The following is a 15,162-nucleotide window of genomic DNA, read 5'->3' as shown; positions in this document are numbered from 1 at the left end:
TATGTATTATTAATTATGTTGGTAAAAAATATATTATTAACAATTTTATTCCTTCAAATTAAAATATATCATAAAATCTATTTTTTCTGTAATTATCATATTAACTTATGTCTTTTTTTAGTAATTTGTATATAAAAAGTGCTTCTGATAACAACTATCCAAACACTCACTTCTCAGAATCACTTTTTACAAAATCTATTCTTCACAAATCTATTCTCCCCAGAATCTATTCTTCAGAATCACTTTTCCAAACCACGGTTTGGTTTCATCCAAAACACACCCCAAAACACAGTCATTTTACTTTTTTTTTAAAAAATTTAGAATCTGCTCAAATCATTTTGAATTTAAAATTAATTTCTACGGAATTAGTATCCAAATATTTATTGATATGGTCTTTCAATCAATTTTCTTTTTTCTTTTTTAACATTTTTTTAGAAAAAAACTTCAATTAAACTTCCTTTTCTGACCAAATTAAAATGATCTCCCTAACAAAGATTATTTATCAAATTAAGTATTCTTCTAATTCCTAATATAAAACCTAATTAACTAATTTGAGTAGATTAAAAATATTAGTTAAATTAAGTAATATAAATTTTTTTCTAAAACATTGTAATCATTTTTCTAAATTTCCTCCATCCCTCCCTCTTCTACTAATTATTGTTAAAAAATATCAATAGAGTGAATTTGAAAAAAAATTGATAAGTATGTGAAATACTACCTCCGATCTTTAATATAAAATCCTGTTTGACTTTTATTTTGATCCTAAATATAAGACCCCAATCCACTTTGTCTCTCATATTTATACATTTTTTGCCAAAGTAGCTATTCTAATAATGATAGTTCTAATCAATACACTTGATTAGCAATGATATTTTAGGAAAGACAACACCTATTTAAGACAAATAACTAACTCCATTTACTTCTTTAATCTCTTCAAATTAGTCAATTGGCTCTTATAATTAGAACCGGAAGTAGTATATCTTATATATAGGATTAATATCAACTTTCAAATAAAGTTCTATATTAAGACCAGAAGGGTATTATCTATAAAAAAATTAAGAAGAATTATTATAAAACCCTAAAAAAAAGATAATTACTAAAAATCCTAAGAATTATAATATGTTTTAACTCGTCATTAAAATTTTTTTAGTAATTATTTTATTTTTTAAATAAAGCTCACAGTAATCCTCTCAAAACAGCTCGACAAACATAAGAAAACGACGGCGAACGAGGAAAAAAATTAAATAAAGGGGAAAAATTCAGGCATTCAATTTAATCAATTAATTTTAGGACGTTATCAGGAGGGAAAAACCGTTGCCGCCAGCCCGCCATAAACCCTAAACCCTCTGGCACTGCCAGCTCAGTCGTCGATTGGCCTCCCTCACAAGCGAGTTTGAGGGCCATATCGTGTGTTGAATCCCCTTTCTTCCTCTTTCCCTCATTCATCTGCCTTTATCGAGTGTCCTTTGGTTGCAGCAAATATTTGGCTTCTCAGTCTCACGTCCTGCAAGGTCCGTACTTCTGTTGCTACAACACCCAATAACTTTTGAGTCCCTTACTCCATTAATCTACTCAGCGTAAATATTCTTTTCTCGAACAAACCAAATTTTAGAAAACGATCAAAGAATTCTGAGAGGAGAGTTGGATAGAATCTTTTGTTGATTACGTTAATTTGCGCGGTTTGAATTGCAAAATATTGCGGTCTGATATCCTGGGATGTTTTGAATTTGTGTGCCTTTGCTTTCTTTTGAAAAGAAAAATAGTTATAGATGCCTTCGAAGGGAAAAAAGCATGCCAAGGCACAGTCGAGGCTATCAGCCTCTGAAGTGGCCTCTCCTCGTACACCGTCATTGACTCCTAACAGAGATTCAGATCTGAGTGAAGAAGAACTTATCCTTTCTTGTGAAGAAGCATCAAAAATATTCCCGCCTTTCATTGGCAATTCTGCTTTTGTTGGCGATATCAGTGCTGTGGAGCTGAAATCCAAAGGCTGTAAAATCTGGCTTTCTGAGTCTTCCATGGTTTCTTCTTGCCTTGCGCCGGGTTCCATTGTGTCGGTAATTTTTCCATTTGCTAACTCAATAATAATAATTACAGCTGCAATTCTCGTCTTTATTTTCTTGCATCTATTACAATGTAAATGTAAATTGGTGGTAGATGATTGATGGATAAAAAAGGGTTTCCTAAATTTTGACTTTTATCTGCTGGTCGCAGAGAATATATGATTCATGATGATTTGCAGAAGACTCTAGCATGTCCAAAGCACTCACTTTTGAGATCTGATTAGTATTATAACATTTTATATAGATACCAGATCAACGAATATTGAGTAATGCCATTTTTTGAACGCAAGACACCTAGTCAGTTATCCAAGGCTAACATAGATTTCCATACAAGATTTTTATTTTTATGGTTCTACTTTATTTTTATTTTCGTGGTCGTCCTTTAATCTACTTCATCTCATCATATTAATTCAATTGGCAGGTTTCAATTGCATCTCCGAGAAAGAAAAATCTGGATTCAGATAGCTTTCCTCTTAAATCATTAACAAAAGAATGTGCCCGATGCTATGGACTGGATGCTGGGAACACTTCTGATAGTGTTGCGGGGAACTACTTTGCTCTTGCACTAGTTTTTCCTTCTAGCAAGGTTTGTCTGGCTACTTTTCAGCCATCAAACATTTGAAGTGCTACTGTATTAGTATAAAAACTGATAACAATATAAGCACGAAATTAGAAGGAGGTTTAATGTCATTATATTATGTAGTTAAGGAAATCAATTCTAAACTATGAGCTAGAGTTACCAGGGAGATAAACATTCTATGGGAATCAATTTCTGGAAGTAAAAGGGTTCCCTGAGAGCATTTTTCTGGGGGACATTTAGGAGTAAGATTAAATTGTATTGTTGAATTTTTGGATCAGGTCTCCTTTGTTCAACAAATACTGTGAGTGAAGAAACGTGGAAGCTAATAATTAATAATTATTGATACCTTCACTGTCAGGTTGTTAGGGATTTGTTCTGGCTAAACCAAACTAGACCATAACAGCCACAGCTTCTGAGTTGTATTAAAGTTGTAAATGTTGCTACCAAGAAGGCCATGAGAAAATCCATGGAGGAGGATTTTCTTCAGGATTGAAAATCCACTTAGTGTGCCCTGCTTCTGTGAGATTTTTCTTACTGGTTTTTGTAGTTTGGAAAAAGCAAACCCCTGGAAAAAAGGGGGGGTGCCTGGATGCATGCATGTTTTAATGGTGTTTGGGGGTAATCGCTCAAATGTAACAATAGCATTTTAAGATGCAAATTCAACTTTTCTATGGCTTTTTCTTGTTTCCTGGGCTTGCTAGAGTCACCGCCCAGCGGGAGGGTTCCCTTCATTGGTTTTACAAAGGGATAGGACATTTCTTTGAAGCATGTTTATTCTTCCCTATTATCCATGCATGTATACCTAATTTATTTCATTATATTTACTTAGGTTTTGAAGAATGGAGTACAAATTTCCTCAGAGCTTTCTCATACCATGGGATGCCCTACTTTTGGCACACATGTTTTCATTTATCCGGTGCAGAATCAGTGCCTATCTTCTCTTGTAAATGAGAAAAATCAACCACGTTCTACAGAAGATAATAGCCTGCTGGTGTATGATTGCAAGGACTTGTATCTTCAGCTGGCACCTTTGAAGAATGGATTACCCATGAAAATCGGTAACATATCACCAACGGACTTGTCTGCAGCAAAATTCAATCTTCAATTTGGGAATGAAAATGTTACTTCTAAAACACCTTCGAATGGATTGAAATTGTCTAGTTTTAGTGATTTATCTTCACCTATATTTGAAGATTCTTCTTCTAGCATACATAATCAAAAGAGCCAATCCCTAATTTCATTTGATCTAAGGGAGGCATTGGGGATGAAAGCTCCAAAAAACTACTGCAGACATGCGCAATGTCATGGTTGTATTCCCGTTGGTTACTACTAGGGAATATTGTGACCATACAAATATTTTCAGAGCTGTGCGTTTTCCAAGTAATAGGAGCTACAAGTGTGTCAGGAGACCAGTCTACTAATTCATCAAGTGAAATTAGTTCTTCATACCGAGAGGGTTCTGACATATCAGAGCATACAAATCATGCTATTATTGTCACCCGTGAAACAAAGGTATCTTTATCTTTGCCATCAAATGTGACTTCTGATGAGCTGATTCAAAGAGATTTATCTAAGGTGGAACTCAGGGAGAAGGGCACTAAGGCTAGTGTACCTCATAATATTTCAAAATTGGGTGGTCTTTCTAAAGAATATGCAGTTTTGAAGGATATAATTTTGTCTTCAGTAAAAAATGACCTATTAAGGTATGCCTTGTCTGTTGGATATTTCAACCTGTGGTATGCATGCAATGTTGAATCATAGGAATGCCATGCTAATATAATCAAATTAGAATCTTGACTTATATTTATCATTGTCATATAGTATCAATTTATGTCAATGGATCAAATTATAAGTTCTATTCTCATATGTATCATCACATGTATATACGCCCATGCATTTCTGCTTACATATGCTACTTGTCTTTCCAGTAACTTCGGGTTACGAGCTACAAAAGGCGTTCTTCTTCATGGTCCACCTGGCACAGGAAAGACTTCACTAGCTCAATTGTGTGCTCATGATGTGGGGGTCAATCTTTTCTGGATAAATGGACCTGAAATTGTAGGCCAATATTATGGTGAAAGTGAGCAAGCATTGCGTGAAGTTTTTGATTCAGCCATTAAGGCTGCACCTGCTGTGGTTGGATCTTGTTAAAGCTAATTTATTAGCTTCATATTTTATTCATATTTGGATGAAATTCTGTGTTTCTGATGTTGATGTTTATGACTTGTGAGTTACAGTTCACAAAGGAAAAGCTTGTTATAGAACAAGGGATTTTAGTGCCAATTGATGAATCTTCAAAACTAATTCCTGATTTTTTTTGGGGGGGGGGGGGGGGGGAACTAATTCCTAATGATGATTCAGCAACTGACTTGGTTAGCAAAGCCTGCTATATTTAAGCAACTGAGAGTTATTTAGCAGATATGCTTCACTTGAAGGACATTTTCTCCTGTTGATTTTCTAGAGTTGTTGAGCAGTTATCACGTTCCTTTGATATAAAATATTTATTTTTATACAGTGCTATGGTGATTCCCAAACATTTTTTGTTAAAATTTTTAATAATTTGATTACTTGTGGTTCTTTTTGAAGTGTTGTGCTTGATTTGCTGGGAGTAGTCCAACTTGTTTCAAACCATGTTTGTGGTTCCTCCAAGCGCCTAACTGAAGGAATTTCTATTACAGGTGTTTATTGATGAGTTGGATGCTATTGCCCCTTCAAGGAAAGATGGTGGTGATGAGCTTTCTCAGAGAATGGTTGCCGCCTTATTGAATCTCATGGATGGAATTTGTAGAACTGAAGGATTACTTGTTATTGCTGCCACCAACAGGCCTGACAATATTGAGCCTGCTCTGAGGCGGCCTGGAAGATTTGACAAGGAAATTGAAATTGGTATGATAACATTGCGGTGAGAAGGTAGTACATGGCTTTGATTTTTTTTGGTTCGGAAGAAAACTGGCAGAAACTTCTTTTCTTGGGGTTGAGGGTTGGGTGTGTGGTGTATGTTTCTTAGGAGATCAAGCTTAATTCTTCTCCCTTGTGACTGATAGAATGGCAAGGGGCATTGTAGGTTTCCTAGACATGCTATTCTCTTGTTTCTATTTCATTTCTCAATTTAATTGGGCTACAGCTTTTTATTATTTAGTTTGAATTCTTTGCAGATTCACAATTCAACTAACACCTGTGTCTCCCTAAAAATTTATACTTAGGTGTGCCATCTCCTCTCCAACGTTTGGATTTGTTGCTCACTCTTCTCAGTGAAGTGGATCACGCTCTTTCAGAGATACAAATTGAATATCTTGCCACAGTCACACATGGTTTCGTGGGTGCTGATCTAGTTGCCCTTTGCAAAGAGGCAGGCTTGGTTTGTCTTAGGCGTCATTTTAATTTTAAGAAGGATTGGGATAATTGCTGCTATGATGGAACATCCTCACAATATAAGGGTCAGCAACCTGCGTTGCTTAAAGATGAAGATGACTCAAGAGATCATTCTGGCCATTCACCTTCATCTGTTTCAGAGTTATCAGTGGCTTCGAACTATTTGCTACCTTCTTGCATGACAGGTTTAACTTCTGACAATATGGAAATAGTTCCTGACAGTGGTGAGGATCATAATTTGAAAGTAACTTACGAAGATTTTCAGAAGGCAAGAATGATAATAAGACCCAGTGCCATGAGAGAGGTAAAATTTGTGTTATGAGTGGTTTTCCAATAAGATGTGGAAGCAATCAACCTAGATCTGCGTTATAAATTTGTGCTTGTTTTTATGACGATGTTTTCATTAATGTCCTTTTTGGTTCATATGAGGGGTAATCTATGTCACGTAAAGATCAGAGGTAATGTGTTAAGAGTCGCAGATGCCTTGAATTTTCCAGCAGATATGTTCAACTCACTTCATTGGATTTATATTAACAAGAAATTTTGTCTTTACGAAATCCTACATTCAACTGCAATGGTAATTTGTTGTGATTATATTAGTCTATGGTGTAAAGTACGGGTCCATGTGTGAGGACTTCCTGAGAAAATATAGTGGAAAGTGTTTGCAGTTCTATTGATCTGCCCTTTTTTGTGGGTAAATTATTGAACCTAAGGAGCATTGTGATCAGAAAACAGTCCACTATACCCAGATGAAAGCTGTATTTGTTGTTTAAACTTTACTGTCTTCTATCAGGTAATCCTGGAGATTCCTAAGGTGAAGTGGGAAGATGTTGGTGGCCAAAAGGATGTCAAAGCCCAGCTGATGGAAGCAGTAGAATGGCCCCAGAAGCACCATGATGCATTGAAGCGTATTGGGACTCAGCCTCCAAAAGGTGTGTTGATGTTTGGACCTCCAGGTTGTAGCAAAACTCTCATGGCACGTGCAGTTGCTTCTGAAGCAGCAATGAATTTTCTGGCTGTTAAGGGTCCGGAACTCTTCAGCAAATGGGTAGGTGAATCTGAGAAGGCTGTCAAATCTTTGTTTGCAAAAGCAAGGGCCAATGCTCCATCTATTGTATTTTTTGATGAAATAGATGGCCTTGCCGTCACTCGGGGGAAGGAAAGTGATGGTGTTTCAGTATCAGATAGAGTCATGAGTCAACTTCTTGTTGAATTGGATGGTTAGTGATAATTCTGAATCAGTAGATATGTGAGTGGTTGTTTTACATATAGATGGGAAATAGATCAAGATTTTGGTTTTGATTAAAAATAATTTCTCAGGTCTGCATGAAAGAGCTAATGTCACTGTCATTGCTGCTACAAATAGGCCAGACAAGATTGATCCTGCCCTTTTAAGACCAGGTATTCCATCTGTCTTTCAGTTGCTCTCACGTCTATAGAGACAGAAAGGAAGAGGGAAGTGAATAAGTTTTCAGTGATTGATGGGGGAGTGTTACAGGACGCTTTGACCGTCTGCTGTATGTGGGACCTCCAAATGAGATTGACAGAGAAGAGATATTCCGCATTCACTTGCAGAGAATCCCATGTTGTTCTGACGTAAGCCTAAGAGAACTGGCTTCTCTTACAGACGGTTGCACTGGTGCTGATATATCACTAATATGCCGGGAGGCAGCTGTTGCAGCTATTGAGGTTTGTCTCCCAACAATGGTGGTTGATTTATTAAAGGGGTGCCTCTGAACTGAATAATTGTGAGCAACTTGTGTTTGGATAATTAAAAGATTCGGTTTTGTTGTGACCCATTTATTAAATAAATGATTTCCGAATCATGGCATGTGGATGGGTGTTTTTTTTCTTTTAAAAAAAATAGAATGATTTATAGTATAAGCAGTTGAAGGGAAAAAAAATCTCTTATTTTTATAGCAGAACCTCATAGCAAATATCTAAGAAACTTTACATGTCTTGTCTAATTTTTAAATTGACAAGATTGAGCATAGAGCTTGGCTCTATTGCAGCCTGATATATTTTTACGGCATATGTTAAAATCAAGTTTTTGGTGATTTTATTAGGAGAGCCTTAATGCTTCGGCAATAACAATGAAGCATTTGAAGACGGCAATTAAACAGGTGCAGCCAACAGAGATTCAGTCTTACCAACAGCTGTCAGCTAAATTTCAAAGGGCTGTAGGCACCTGTGATGTAAAACATGAGGGCAGCAACATGCAGTGTTCAAACAGATCTACTTGGCTCCCCATTGGGTAATTATTTTTTAATATTGCATGTTATATTTCTATTACCTTTTTCAATCTTGTTTTCTTTTTGGGTTGTGGAAAAATTAACTGAAATTGGGTGCTGATGAGACAGTATTTTGCCCTGGCCAAATATATCAAGAGTAGCGGGTTCTGCACATTGTTTAGAGCCTTCCCTCTTTGAATTTTTGCCACCCAAAAAAAAAGAAAAAGGAAGAAGAAGAAGCAGAATTGCTCTTAGTCGACAAGATACACCCTACATTTTCAGTTGGATTTAGTCTTGGACAGTGTCTCATCCTCTATGTTGGTGTTCCTAAAACAGTACGTATGTTATTGTTTAGTGCTCAGCTGGGCGAGGAGAAACTTTCCTCCGAAAAATGCTGAGATTATGCCTCACAAGCACACACCCCATGCTTCTGAGTCCACTGACTCAGTTTGTCTTGGTTCAGTTTTTTTCAGTTTCTGTCCTGTCCGAATCTAAAGCAACTTGGCTAATGTTTCATCATGCCAACCAAGCCTTTGCATGCCCCTACAATTGAGCCTAGTCATAGAACCTAGCACATTCTGGAGTAGATCGATTGATTGCTTTCCCCTTCCCTTTGAATTTCCCCAAGTGTATTTTTCAGTATAAGAAGGGAAAAAATAGAAAGTATCAAGTAACTTTCTGTTTATTATATTCCTAATGATGCAGGAAATTCATAAGATCTGCCAAATTGCTTCTCTATCGGTTTTCAGTGGCTGTTTTCTATTCGACAACTGCTTCATGTGGGTAGTCACAGTTCACTATCATGCTAGTTGGATTCTGGTGACCAGGCTCACGTGCCTTGTTCCATAGTCAATGGAAGTGAGCGGCCCTACTGACTGGCTGCAGTTACTTTTCAAAGTCACAGAACGTAGATTCTTAACCAGTGTCAAAAATAGAAAATCAGATAAAGCAGACAGGTCGGTTAGGCCAATTTTTTTTAGGCTGCATATTTTATTTGATATCATTGACCTAGCTTGAAAAATTGGTCAATATTAGATTATTTTGGAAGACGTGTCAGGTAGCCCTTCTTGATCTGAAAAATCAGGTTTGTTCGTCATTTCAGCTTTTTATACTTTCTGTGGGTTCTTCCTTTGTCACACGAGTTAGTGCTGCAATTATATTTGGTGAGAGAACTTTATATACGGATTTTCATCTTTCCCCTTGTTGAAAGTTTATGTCGCATGCCTGTATTATTTTCGATTTGGCGGAAAAAGGGGCTAGTTGTGTATTGTTCCTGTGCTGCTTAGTTTAAATCTAAATGTTTTCCTTAGTTTTTTTTCCCATAAAAAGTTGTGTATTATATTCTATCCATATTATTTGAGGATTCCTATTTTCTTTCCTAGAAAGTGATTGTTATTTTAGAAGATAGAGTGCATGGAACAGGGTTATGTTTTCTACTTCAAGACAATATGGAATTGGTCTTTCAAGCATAATTGTTCAAATGCAATAGACCTTTTAATTTTATGTGCCGCTAGATTATTACATACCGTGGAAGTGAGAAACTGTTATTTCTCGCTTGTTTGAAAATTTTCTAGAACGGTGATTGGATAATTGTAAATGGACGAAAAAGAATTCAATGTAGAAGGGGCAAGTTCTATACTCCTACAGTAACTGAGATTTTGGAATTTAGGCTTCCAAGTAGGAACTAGTTGTGGAAGAGCTCTGAATTACTCTCTGGATCTGGGTTTTTACAACTTGTAGGAAAACTGAATTTTGGTCTCTTGGGGCTGTGAATTCGAGTTATTCTTGTTTATTTTCTTACCTTTTAATCATCAGCTTAGTTTCTCCCGTATGCCAAATAAGTGGTATTTTCTATCTCAATTTTATGATGTCCTTTTCATAATGTTCTGACTGACATGTTAAATTTTTTTTTTAAAAGAAAACATGAAATTACCTCCGCATGCCACCAAAAACCAAAATTGAGATTATTTTGGAGATGCATAAATTATGGTATCGTTTCTTATGCACAATGTGTGAGTCAAGTCTTCGAGCTTATCATAGCGTCACATGGTGGGGGCCTCATTCTTACGATGCCGTACCGTTTCAAGGCACTCATAAGTTGGGATAATTTTTTTCACATATTTATTTTATGTTTTGTAAATTAAAATTGAAAAACTGTCTAGAATTTAATTAGAAGCTCTTCCAAATAACCCTCAATTGGTACGTGAGTAGCAGTGTTGCCAACGTTGGCGCGAGGGACCCCCCTCCTTCCCCTCTCCTTATAGCTCCAATAATTGTGATGCCCTCTACTTTTGCTAATAATAGGAAAGGCATCAGGTTCATGCGTGTATTGTGTCTGCCTTGAGAGAGTGCAGACCGATCGGCTTATAAATTCATATTTGGATTGGTGCCAACAGCTCATCCACTTGCTTTTCTGGGCGTATCGTGGTTTTTGTTCCAGCCCCTTGCTCTATATTTTATCACTTGTTTGCGCGTCCATTGATTATCTCCACTTCATCCCAGGAAGGAATAGGCCTATAAGTCAGCATCGTATGGGGGGATCGATCTCCATTTGGCATCCGAAACCCAATGCCATCTTTTTGAAACTTGGGAGATATCCTCACAACCAAACAAACACCAGCTCATGTTATTCCCTATCTACAAACAACAAATCTCACAAAAGTAAAGAATCTTTGCATCTCTCTCCTCATCTTAAACTCCATTCGCCTCCCGTACAATTCATATTTGTTGTACTTCCCTCCAACCATTTATTCCTTCACCACCCGTGTGGCTTACGCGCCACTAATGCATCCATTCCTCTCTGTTCCTGGTTACCGTTGGTCCCCTGGACAATCAGTGAATACCTATTTGATTCTGCTTCACGAGTGGGGTACTCCTTGGGTGAGTTGCAGAGGAGCGTGCAACTAACGCGCCTCCAAATGCAGGTGGAAGGAAGATCACGAGATCTTGAAACACTCGCTCTCAAATGTAAGACCCTCAAATCCCGGAAAAATAAATCTCATAAAAATCATAAGGAAAAAAGCATCAGCAAGAGTCCCAACAACAATAACAGCTGAAAACAAGACAAGATCCACCTCGAACCTCTCTCCATCTCCTCCTAAGTCCCAACTCCTCCAGTTCTGCCACCAACACCACCACCACCACCACCGTCGCCGCCACCTCTGCTGCCCCTATCTTTCTCCACTCAGAGCTCTCCTCCTCGCGTCATTGACTTTATCTATCTATCTATTCATCTCTCTTTCTGAGTCAAATTCTATAGAGAGAGAGAATTTTCAACAATCAAATCCCTGTCTGGTTTCCTCCTTCGACAATCCATATCTCCCGTGGTTCTGTTCAGTTCCAAAAATCTAGTTTTTGCTGACCAGAAAATAGGAATAGTGGATTGGGTTCGGGTTGGATTTGCGAAATAATGAGGGAAGAGGAGCCGAATTGGTTATCGCGATGGGAGGAACTCCCTGCTCCGAACGAACTCATGCCCCTCTCCCAAACCCTAATCACTCCTGATCTTGCTTTGGCTTTTGATATCCGAAATCCTCATGTCAATACCTCACAACAACTCCCTCAGGCCCCTCCTCCGTCAAATCCTCTGCCTTCTCCTGGAAATCCTACTCACCCAAACTCCACGGACTTTGCTGATTCCGCTGAATTGGGTTCTGGTATTGGAGGCGAGGAACCCGCTCGCACCCTTAAACGTCCTCGCCTCGTTTGGACTCCACAGCTTCACAAGAGGTTTGTTGATGCTGTGGCACACTTGGGAATAAAGAATGCTGTGCCCAAGACTATAATGCAGTTGATGAGTGTGGATGGATTAACCAGGGAAAACGTGGCTAGCCACTTGCAGAAATACCGGCTTTATCTTAAGCGCATGCAAGGATTATCCGGTGGCGGCAGCGGCGGAGGCAGCGGCGGCGGAGGAGGAGGCGGTCCATTGGCTGCTTCTGCAGATCCTGCCACTGACCATTTGTTTGCTAGTTCGCCTGTGCCACCCCATTTCTTGCACCCAACTAGGCCTAATTCGGATCATTTCTTGCCGTTTGTGCCGGTCCAGACTCTGCAGCACCACCATCACCAGCAGCACATGGTGGCAGCTGCGGCGGCGGCGGCCGCGCATCCACAGTTGCAGCCACAGTATCACAGACAGGTGGGACATTTTGGTTCACCGCCAAACGGGCACTTTGAGCATCCCTTTCTAACAAGGCAGTCTCAAGCTCAGCCACTTCACAGGATGGGAGCCCCAGTGCACAATCCAGTAACCGCTAATTATGTGGAGGACATGGAATCGGCCAACGCGGCAGGAGCGAGAAAGGTTCTTACTTTATTTCCTACTGGGGATGATTGAATCTGTTCTGTGGTCCTCTTATTGAGTTTCCTAATTCTCCTTATATTCACCTTCTTGTCTTGCGAAATATTGTTTCTGGTGGTTCATGTTGAGTGTCCTTGTTTAATTTTGTTTTAGGGGTCACGGTAATCTTGATGCTACTAATTGGTTCTGGAGTCTAGGTGTTATCTGCACTTCTGCAGATCTAAGAGTCCCACCTGTCGTGCTTCTGTGGCATAATCGGATATGTTCGATAATAATGAGTATGACTAGAATAGATTGCTAGATTCCACAGTGGTGTCGTTCCTGTACAACCACGTCCATAGTTCAGGTGACTGACATATACCATGATGTCACTTTTGAAGTGGGAAAATAATATTTGCAAGCTTGTGCATGAATCAGTAGCTGCGTCAAGACTCATCCCATTGTTGTCTAAGAATCGCCTGCAGTTCAATATAATCCCGAGCGCTTCTACTTGGGAAGCTTTTGATTGACAGGATTGGCTGAAGCAACAAGTTCCAGTGACAATGAGCTTGCAGATTTAAATTAATTTTGTGCTACACTAGTTAGGAATCAAAGGAAGCATACTGGTTGGTGGAGTTGGTTGTGAATTCTTAAACTAAATCCAGGATCCTCTATTGTGAACTGAAAGATTTGTCTCTCGAGTGTCGAGCTGTCTATTTCTGTAGAGGTGAGGCGTATATATAGAAGATTTAAACGCCAGATGTAAGGGCATATTTTTAAATCCTGATCTCACGGCATTGTTGGGTTAACCCCTATGCTAATGAATTGTAGTAGGCTAGATTCCATAATTTCTAGATGTACTCTTTTCAAAGGAAAAATAAATAAAAGCTCCACGTTGTATTTCTTGTCTGACAGGCATACCTGATTTCTTTATATCCCAAGTCCTGAGGCTGACAGTGGGTCTCATTATATGATGATTGAGAATGGATCTTCTGCGATTTCTTTAGTGGTGCATTTCTTGTGCACGTCCTATTTTATTATTTAACCCATCATATACATGTTTTCTCACTTTCTGCATTGCCTCCTTACTAATAAAATAAGAGATGCGCAGAAAATGCATCACTAAAGAACTATGATGATCTATTTGCTCATATCACGGATCTTAGCCATACTACGTGACTTTGTTTAATAATATATCCTCCCTTCTTCTGAACAGGATCTGTTTCCTACTGAAGCTCCCAATTCTTGTATGACTATACATCTGCACATAACTTGGATTTTGGTTATCCCATAATTGGATATTATTTTTTGGAAGAAAGAATAATTCATCTTAAATGAAACGCTTGTTATAGAGATGTTAATCATTAACGTATATTTAACCTCGGGACGAGATATTTGGTCCCGACTGAAAAACAAAACTCTCGGCAAGGTCTGTAACTTTTGACGCGAATAATTCAGCTCCTGTTTTTAGAGATACACGTAGCCGTTCTGCTAGGCTTGTCTTGAATTCTTCTTTTTAATTTAACATCTCAATTTCATTTCATCTGTTTGGGAAATCAAAGTTGATCCCTTAATGTAGGGCCGACGTAATTTTCGGGTTACTTAAATAACGTGTACATTGTTTGAGGTCTCGTAGCATTCAATCTGAAGTCATATAGCTTACTCGGTTCTGTGTCTAAATTTCCACACCTTCTTCATGTGTTGTTTGTCATGTTTGGATGTTTTTTTCAATCATTCTGAAGAAAGATCGATTCAGGTAGCTTCGGCCAAAAGTCTTAGATACGGTCTATAGAATACAGGTTTTCCTTTCTGGCGGGCTTGAACTTGGTTTCGTCAGTAGTTAATTGTCGATGCGATAATTTGTTTATCCAGCTCTATTTTAATCCCGATTATAGGCACAAATAATTGAAGTGTGCTGGCCTTGAAAATTCGTCTCGCTGTTTTTCATTTTTCTTCTTTTGCCCCCTCTCTGGTCTCTTCTTCTCTGCATTTGCACATTTACAGCAGCAGAAATAAAAATGGAGAGCTGAGTTTCTCATTAGTGTGATGCAGTATGTCAAAATCATTATTATGATGCTGTGCGTTCGTGTTATTCTCACTATAAAAGAAAACAGAGAGAGAAAAAACAAGTTTACACGATACACCATGAAATCATGTTTACCACTAAATCAGAAGCGAAAGACGGGGCTGCAGAATGAAGCCATGCCAAGACAAAAAGTGGAAAGGAAGAAGCAGGGGAAGGGGGTCAACGAAGGGTATGATGATTGATGATGAGGTAGTTAAAAATGGGGAAGCATTGGGACAAGGTGGCAGTAACATTATGAGCAGCATCTCACATTTGTTTCGAGTTTTGGAATGTGGTACCAAAACCAACAGATATTCTGCATTGCATTGTTGGATTAGGATCTGGATGTTGTAGAAAGGCCATTGGATTTGTGCAATAATGGAATGGAGGCCATGTGGGGGAGGACCAACAAAATCTTTGGCGTTTCTTGCTTTGTCCTTGTTTTTTAATGCGTCAGAGCCTTTGGTTGCAAGATTCCAGGCTCAGAAGAAGGTGGACGCCACCCTGGACCTCACATTATTTATTTGGGGTGCAAGCACTCCATTAACATACTTATCATCTTCCATTAA

The 15,162-nt window shown here is 38.5% G+C and overlaps 2 protein-coding genes across 4 annotated transcripts; both read left to right on the top strand.

The window, feature by feature from the left end:
* The first annotated feature begins 1,324 nt into the window (after positions 1-1,324).
* Positions 1,325-9,749, top strand: LOC114745708 (calmodulin-interacting protein 111-like). Its single transcript, XM_028933873.1, is given in 13 exon segments — positions 1,325-1,511; positions 1,756-2,057; positions 2,485-2,649; positions 3,473-3,902; positions 3,905-4,346; positions 4,572-4,779; positions 5,322-5,529; positions 5,847-6,319; positions 6,809-7,235; positions 7,336-7,416; positions 7,514-7,704; positions 8,082-8,269; positions 8,952-9,749. Coding segments are annotated over 12 exon segments (3,183 nt in total). The 5' UTR covers positions 1,325-1,511; positions 1,756-1,769; the 3' UTR covers positions 9,034-9,749.
* A 1,150-nt stretch (positions 9,750-10,899) lies between these two features.
* LOC114745707 (transcription factor MYBC1-like) lies at positions 10,900-13,446 on the top strand. Of its 3 annotated transcripts, none has more exons than XM_028933871.1 (2): positions 10,900-12,552; positions 12,747-13,446. In XM_028933871.1, the coding sequence occupies exons 1-2, from the start codon at positions 11,656-11,658 to the stop codon at positions 12,771-12,773; spliced, it is 924 nt and encodes a 307-aa protein (XP_028789704.1). In that variant the 5' UTR covers positions 10,900-11,655; the 3' UTR covers positions 12,774-13,446. The 3 variants fall into 3 exon arrangements, with proteins under 3 accessions (XP_028789704.1, XP_028789705.1, XP_028789703.1); XM_028933872.1 differs by having other exon boundaries at positions 12,703-13,446; XM_028933870.1 differs by having other exon boundaries at positions 10,901-13,446.
* Positions 13,447-15,162: the final 1,716 nt, after the last annotated feature.

Source organism: Neltuma alba, unplaced genomic scaffold (genome assembly GCF_004799145.2).
Source record: "Neltuma alba isolate B1F8T4 unplaced genomic scaffold, ASM479914v2 tig00004758_pilon, whole genome shotgun sequence".
Classification (NCBI taxonomy): domain Eukaryota; kingdom Viridiplantae; phylum Streptophyta; class Magnoliopsida; order Fabales; family Fabaceae; genus Neltuma; species Neltuma alba.
Note: the sequence above shows the minus strand (reverse complement) of the source record. Positions and strands in the feature narration are given on the sequence as shown.

Coding starts and splice junctions, on each gene's coding strand:
- LOC114745707 (XM_028933870.1), top strand. CDS start 11,656: ATGAGGGAAGAGGAGCCGAATTGGTTATCGCGATGGGAGGAACTCCCT.